At 38.8% G+C, this 8324-nt stretch overlaps 1 protein-coding gene across 7 annotated transcripts in view; it reads left to right on the forward strand.

The window, feature by feature from the left end:
- The window catches only part of RAD21L1 (RAD21-like 1 (S. pombe)), a 39294-nt gene that overhangs the window by 12746 nt on the left and 18224 nt on the right, over positions 1-8324 (forward strand). For 4 of the 7 annotated variants that reach the window (XM_010841782.1, XM_010841781.1, XM_010841784.1 and 1 more), the window contains 3 exons: positions 4469-4639; positions 5787-5882; positions 6834-6941. In XM_010841782.1, the coding sequence (XP_010840084.1) occupies positions 4469-4639; positions 5787-5882; positions 6834-6941 (375 nt within the window). The remainder of the gene's footprint in view (positions 1-4468; positions 4640-5786; positions 5883-6833; positions 6942-8324) is intronic. The other 3 variants (XM_010841786.1, XM_010841785.1, XM_010841788.1) reach the window with 3 other exon arrangements.

An 8324-nucleotide genomic window follows, 5' to 3' on the forward strand; every position in this document is an offset into this window, starting at 1 on the left:
GAGATGGCTGGATGGCATCACTGACTCAATGGACGTGAGTCTGGGTGAACTCCAGGAGTTGGTGATGGACAGGAAGGCCTGGCGTGCTGCGATTCATGGGGTCGCAAAGAGTGGGACACGACTGAGCGACTGAACTGAACTGAACTTATTTTAGCTTACCAGGTGTTCTTTTTTAAGATTTGTTTACTTATTTGGGCTTCCCCGGTATTTCAGCAGTAAAGAATCCAGCTGCAATGCAGGAGACGCAGGAGAATCGGGTTTGTTCCCTGGACTGAGAAGATCCCCAGGAGGAGGGCATGGCAACCCCCTCCAGTATTCTTGTCATGAAAATCCCATGGACAAAGGAACCTGGAGGGCTGCAGTTTCATGGGGTGGCAAAGAGTTGGACATGTGCACACATTTACTCATTTATTTATTTTTGTCTGCACTGGGTCTTCATTGCCATGCAGGCTTTCTCTAGTTAAAGCAAGCGGGGGCTACTCTTCGTTGAGGTGAACAGGCTTCTCATTGTGATGGCTTCTCTTGTTGTGGAGCACGGGCTCTAGGGAGTGCAGGCTTCAGTAGTTGTGGTGCTTGGCTTAGTTGCTGCACATGTGGGATCTTCCTGTACCAGGGATTGAACCCATGTCCCCAGCATTGGCAGGAAAATTCTTAACCACTGGACCACCAAGGAAGTCCCAGCTGACCTTGTTTTGTCTTTCTTACTGCTGTATCTCCAACCCCTAGCATATTGCCTAATATCTAGTCATTCAATAAATACTAAACAATGTTGTAAGCCATTTCTTTAATAGTCTACCTACTTTTCCATTATATAGAAGGCAAACATATTCCTTGTTTTCCAAACCCTCATTTTGGACTACAGAGAAGGCAATGGCACCCCACTCCAGTACTCTTACCTGGAAAATCCCATGGACAGAGGAGCCTGGTGGGCTGCAGTCCAGGGGTCGCACAGAGTCGGACACGACTAAAGCGACTTAGCAGCAGCACCAGCATTTTGGACTAACAACTTAAGCAACTGAAGCTCCACTGTCCTTGAAATAATATGAAATAATACTTGATCAAGCAGGATATGACCCACCTAAAATAGAATAAATAATTCTACTGCCAATAATAATTTTCTGGAAGTTATTAAACTGTTCCACCACTAAAAACTCAATCCTAGTATTTTGGCAGTTTTTCCTCATTATTTTGGGAAAAACATTAGACTAGAAATCTGGTCTTTACTGATTAGCAGAATGAAATTACTTGAATAATTCAAATAAGTTTTTCTTTTTTATTGAAGTATAGTTGATTTACAGTGTTGTGCCAGTCTCTGCTGTATAGCAAAGTGACTCAGTTTTACACATATAGACTTTTGTTGTTTAATCGCTAAGTTGTGTCTGACTCTTTTGCCACCCCACATGGACTGTAGCCTGCCAGGCTCCTCTGTCCGTGGGATTTCTCAGTCAAGAATGCTGGAGTGAGTTGCCATTTCCTTCTCCAGGGGATCTTCCTGACCCAGGGATCAAACCTACATCTCCTGCATTGCAGGTGGATTCTTTACCACTGAGCCACCTGGGAAGCCCTTACGTTTATATACCTTCTTCTTTTTTTATATATATATATTCTTTTCCATTACGGTTTAACCCCAGGAGATTGGATGTAGTGCCCTGTGCTGTACAGTAGGACTTTGTTGTTTATCCATTCTAAATGTAATAGTTTGCATCTACCAACCCCAAATTCCCAGTCAATCCCTCTCCTTCTCTCTTCCCTTGGCAACCACAAGTCTGATCTCTGTATCTGTGAGTCTATGTTTGTGTTGTAGGTAGGTTCATTTGAGCCATATTTTAGATTCCACATACAAATGATATCATATGGCATATGTCTTTCTTTTTCTGACTTACTTCACTTAGTATGATAATCTCTAGTTTCATTCATGTTGCTGCAAATGGCATTATTTTGTTCTTTTTTAATGGCTGAGTATTAGGTTGGTGTGAAGGTAATTGCAGTTTTGTGTTGTTGAACTTCGCTGTTTGACATTGGCATACATCTTAAATAAATGTGGTTATGTTATACATCATTTTAATGCTCATTTCTTGCTTTGTGGTTTTTTTTTGGCTAATGACTTATTACTTGCTTTTTATTGTATACTTATTTTAGACTAGGGAAATGATGTTAGACAGAAAAAGCAAATTAGAGCAATTTTCTTATTTGAGTTCAAAATGGGTTGTAAATCGGTGGAGACAACTCACAACATCAACAACATGTTTGGTCTATAAACTGCTAATGAATGTACAGTGCAGTGATGGTTCAAGAAGTTTTGCAGAGGAGATGAGATGAGGTGAAGATGGGGAGCGTAGAAGCTGGCCATTGGAAGTTGACAATGACCAGTTGAGAGGATGCTGAAGCTGAAGCTCCAATACTTTGGTCACTTGATGCAAAGAGCCGACTCATTGGAAAAGACCCTGATGCTGGGAAAGACTGAGGGAAGGAGAAGAAGGGGGCAACAGAGGATGAGATGGTTGGATGGCTTCATCGACTTAATGGATGTGAGTTTGCGCAAACTCTGGGAGATAGTGAAGGACAGGGGAGCCTGCACCCCATGGCAGTGCTGCAGTCCATGGGGTCACAAAGAGTTGGACACAACTAAGCAACTGAACAACAACAATTGAGAGGATCACTGAAGCTGATCCTCATACAGCTATGTGAAAAGTTGCCAAAGAACTCAACATTGACCGTTCTATGGTCATTCAGCATTTGGAGCAAATTGGAAAGGTGAAAACCTCAGTAAGTGGGTACCTCATGAACTTGGTACTTCATAAGCTGACTGAAAATCAAAAAAATCATCATTTTGAAGTGTCATCTTCTCTTAGTCTGTGCAACAAGGAACCATTTCTCGATCAGATTATGACGTGTGGTGAAAAGTGGATTTTATACAACAACTGGCAATGACTAGCTCAGTGTTTGGACCAAGAAGAAGCTCCAAAGCACTTCCCAGAGTCAAACTTGCACCATAAAAAGGTCGTGGTCACTGTTTGGTGGCCTGCTGCCACAGCTTTCTGTATCCTGGTGAAACTATTACATCTGAGAACTATGCTCAGTAAAAAAACGAGATGCACCAAAAACTTCAACACATACAGCCGGCATTGGTCAACAGAAAGGACACAGTTATTCTCCACAACAATGCCTGACCACATATCACACAACCAACACTTCAAAAGTTAAACAAAAAGTTTATTAAGTTTTGCCTCATCCACCATATTCACCTGAACTCTCACCAACCGACCACCACTTCTTCAAGCATCTTAACAACTTTTTGCAGGGAAAATGCATCCACAACCAGCAGGATGCAGAAAATGCTTCCCAAGAGTTTGTCAAATCTCAAAGCACAGATTTTTATGCACAGTGAGGTTTAAGTGATTTTCCCCAACGTCATGGGGCTAGTAAGTGGCTGAACCAGGGTTCCAAGGAGCATTTTGTAAATATTTATTTATTTGGCTGCTCCAGGTCTTAGTTGTAGCATGCAGTATTTAGTTCCCCAATCAGGGATGGCCCAACCAGGCCCCTTGCATGGTGCCCATGGAGTCCTAGCCACTGGACCACCAGGGAAATTCCAGGGAGCCTTTTGGAAGGGTGCTGACAGTGTGTGGACACTGCCCTGAACCTCCACAATAACTGTCTGCTTTCATCCTCTCAGCACCTCTAGAAAGCTGATACGGTTGTTGAAGCATTTGTCCAAGGTAGGGCAGCTGGAAATGAAAGTCTGATTATCTGAGCTCAGAGTCTCAGGCCACTAAACACCTGCTTACAGATGAGGACACCAGGGCTACAAGAGTTGGTGGTGATGTGAAGTGAATTGAAAGTCACTCAGTCATGTCTGACTCTTTGCGACCCCATTGACTATACAGTCCATGGAATTCTCTAGGCCAGAATACTGGAGTGGGTAGCTGTTCCCTTCTCCAGAGGATCTTTCCAACCCAGGGATCGAATCCAGGTGCCCTGCATTGCAGGCGGAGTCTTTACCATCTGAGCCGCCAGGGAAGTCCCCATACAACAACACAAATCAGGCAAAATATACATATATCCCTTCCATCTTGAGCCTCCCTCCCCCCACCCATCCCACTCCTACAGGTCATCACAGAGTGCCAGGCTGGACTCCCTGTGTTGTACAACACCTTCTCATTAGCTATCCATTTTACAAATGAAAGTATTTGTTGACTTTTTAATGACAGCCATTCTGACAATGTGAGGTGGTACCTCATTGTAGTTTTGATTTTTATTTCTCTAATAATTAGTGATGTTGAGAATCTTTTTGTGTGCCTACTGGCCATCTGTTTGTCTTCTTTGAATAATTCAAGTAAATTTTTAGATCTCGTTTTTCTCATCTATAAAATGAGAGGAGCTATACAAGATGATATCTAAATTCTAGCTTCTAACCCTGAAATTTTTTCTATGACTAACTCAGTATTAATGATATATATTTATCTAGGGGAAGAACCTGAAATTCTCAGAAGACATAGCTTATTTGATGACAGCATATTGCTCAGTTCCAGTGGTCTTTTACTTGAACATAGTTCTGGAAGCCCCACTGGAGACAAATCTCTGTTCTGTGGCAGTGGAGATGGATTTGGAGATGAAGGAGCTGCAGGAGAAATGATTGGTATGCTCTCTGGTCATATAGAAACTGGATATTTGTTTCAGTCAAATTACTATAACAAACTGGAAGATTTATTCCAACAAACAGAAATTTCAGATACGCTTCTGTGTCATAGATTAAAATATTTTTTACCTAAGTTTTCAAAGTCTATAGTATATTTAAACATTTAGGCTAGATCTAAGTAAATAGCCATCTTTGAACATTTATTATATAGGTTGTGAAATACATTTATCATATAGGTTCTTGTTTTTCTTTTTACAAACTTCTGGTTTCTAGGGAGAAAGAAGTGAGGTTAGTGTACTCCTCACAAAATATACTAGATCATATACTAGAAACATTTTCTTTAGCAAAAATTGTGGGATGGCTATTCTAAAGGATCTGTCTAGCATTTTATATTATTATTTTATTATGATATTACTGTAAAGTAATCATAGAAATAGGATAGACAAAACTGGGAAGTCTAAATGTACCTAATTATAATGATATTGACCTTTATATATCAAATATTTTTTAATTATCTACAATAAAAGGCTGGTTATGGCAAACTTACTGAAATTTGAAAACTATGAAAAATAGTGGCTCTACCTTAGATCTCCACTAAAGGAGTTTGAAAACTTTTATTTCTTGATTTGAAGTCTAAACATGGCTTTGTAACAAGGCTACTATCTTGATAGTTTAGTAAATATTTTCTGACATTAAACACTTAAAAATACATGTTTAATAAAGGAAAGGAAATTAAATATATAAAATTTTATTTCCTACTGCATGAAATATTGTAGTCTAGGTTGTTGTTTAGTCGCTCAGTCATGTCCAACTCTTTTGTGACCCCATGGACTATAGCCCACCAGGCTCCTCTGTCCATAGGATTTCCCGGGCAAGAATACTGGAGTTGGTTAACATTTCCTTCTCCAAGGGAGCTTCCCAATCCAGGGATCAAACCCACATCTCCTGTATTGGCAGGTGGATTCTTTACCGTTTGAGCCATCAGGGAAACCCCATGGTAGTCCATATAACCAATCAAATCTAATTAAGTAGGGTTCACTCTTTTTTATATCCCTTGACAACTCGTTGCATACTAAGTTATCAAGTGTTTAGTGAACAAATGACAGATTCAGCTCTTTATAAGAAAAGTGTTTATTTTGTTTTCAAGACAATCTACTGCAAGATGATCAGAATATCCTGTTAGAAGAAATGCATTTAAATACAGAAATTTCCCTGCTTCCTGAGTCTCCTAATACTGTAGTGGGTATGTAGGAATTTTCTTTTGTGTAGAAAGTGAATAGATATTAATATTCAAATTAAGCCTCAAAATTTCTAGGTTTAAGGAGCAGTATAGTTTAGTGAAAGATATTAAAGAGAGTTGTCCCTCAAACTCTTAGCATGACTTAGATAACAGAGCATAGAAAATTAAGTTTTGAGAAAAGTACAATGATGGGTGTTTAATCAGGATTGGGTTTATTTGTTATGAGAGCATATTTAAATACTCTGGCAAAATATCCTGCTTTTGAATCATTAAAATAATATGTTACATAGTAAAAACATCATTAATGTTTGACATTAACATTGTTATTATTAACATTAATACCACATTAATATTAACATGGCTTGATGATCTACATACAGTTTTATAGAAATCACAAATATGGGGGTATTTTCTACTTGAAACTGGTTGTGAAAGTACTTCAGATGATTTGAAGTCTTTGTAGTCTGATTTTTGTTAAGAAGTAAAAAATGATTAGCCTCATTTTGATTTTTCACTTTTGGATGTTACATTTGCTTTCTAACACAATAGTATAAATTCAAAGCTGAAATATAAAAAGGGATGGGCAATAAAAATTTAGTTATGTACAATCCTTACAATTTTTAGCAGACATATTGTCAAATTTATGTCAGTCATTTATTGTGGTTCCTACCACTGTTTTTACTTCTGCCATGACTGTAGCCTAGCCTTAGATGTCACAGGAGGAAAAGTGGGTGATTAATATTTGACCTACCTGGACACTGTGGGTCCCAGACTATATAATCTCTGAACCTCTTCAACTCTATTAAATACATGATTCTAAAACTTCATTTGTGGCTCCAGTTAGCAATATAAATCTACAGTTAATCTTTCACTTTAATTCTCATATAGTCTTCTAGTTTGCAACATAATCATTATATTTTTAATAAATCCTTTTATGGCAATGTTGATGAGTAGCACCAGATAATCCAGAGTGTGTATGTTCACCTGAAAATGAAAAAATGGATGAAACTACAGTATCAAAAGAAGAGGAAGAATTTATCCTTGATCCAATTGATACTTCAGGTCAGAATCATTCATGTTTTTATTTTTAGCTTTGAGGTACTACTATCTCATTTACCCTGAGATATTTTGATAATTCTTAAAATGTTTTAGGAAGTAGTCAATCTAGTAATAACATTTATAATACAATAAGGGAAGAATGTGAAGAAAGTTTAAGATGATACTTTTATTCTATCCAGTCCTGATCAAACCATCTATCCAGTTTGGGAAACTGAAAAATTTAAAACTGAGTTCAGTTCCAGTAGTTATTGAGCCATTTATTCTGAGCACAGAAATGAAGACAACATAGTTCCTGCTTTTAAGAAGCTTAAAATCTGACTGGGAAGATAAACATGCAAATGAGTGTTTGCATATTTAAAATAAGACAGAGTAAAAGGATCCAAATAGAGGCACTGGATATGAATCGAATATATCCCTAGATCTTTTAAGCATATCCTAGTTTTAAGTATTATCTTTGATATGAATTTCAGTTTATAAATTCAGGCATGCAAAGAATAAAGCATTCAACTTTTTCTTTACAGAATTCAATTCTGAGCCTCTATCCCACTTGGTTTGGCAAGAAATTCAATCTGCATAGCTTCCCTATCTGCCCTGAACCATGTAGTATCAAGTTTTGGGAGGGGTGCAGTAGGTGGAAGGGAACCTCTGGTCATCAGCCATACCGCCTTGTGATACCCAGTGTCCCAGCCTGCATAGTCTCTGTGGTCATCACATAGCCAGCCTCTTTGGAATCTTATCATATTCCTAGGATTTTACTGAGACACATCAGCAAGCAGGTTCCTTCTGGCTCCATCTGATCTCAGATTTCCACCCTTTCCAAGAAATCTAACCATCCCCCAACTGTTGCATCTTCACTAAGGAAAAGCTTGACTTCTGCTTTTCACCTGGCAAAATTAGTTAAAGGAGCAAATCCCATGACCCTAGCTATCTATTTGGAATTTACATATGAATTTCAGTGGGAGAGGGGAAAATGCACTGGACAGATACAAATTAATGTTTCAAAAAGTTATCCTGAAAAATAAATAAGTAAATATTTAATGTATCAGTAATTTTTTTTTAAGTTTTCTAGTTAGTTAGATATTTTCAATTTAGTTCAGTTCAGTCACTTAGTCGTGTCCGACTCTTTGTGACCCCATGAATCGCAGCACGCCAGGCCTCCCTGTCCATCACCAACTCCCGGAGTTCACTCAGATTCACGTCCATCGAGTCGGTGATGCCATCCAGCCATCTCATCCTCTGTCGTCCCCTTCTCCTCCTGCCCCCAATACCCTCCCAGCATTAGAGTCTTTTCCAATGAGTCAACTCTTCACATGAGGTGGCCAAAGTACTGGAGTTTCAGCTTTAGCATCATTCCTTCCAAAGAAATCCCAGGGCTCATCTCCTTCA

This window comes from Bison bison, unplaced genomic scaffold (genome assembly GCF_000754665.1).
Source record: "Bison bison bison isolate TAMUID 2011002044 unplaced genomic scaffold, Bison_UMD1.0 scf7180017864167, whole genome shotgun sequence".
NCBI classification, from domain to species: domain Eukaryota; kingdom Metazoa; phylum Chordata; class Mammalia; order Artiodactyla; family Bovidae; genus Bison; species Bison bison.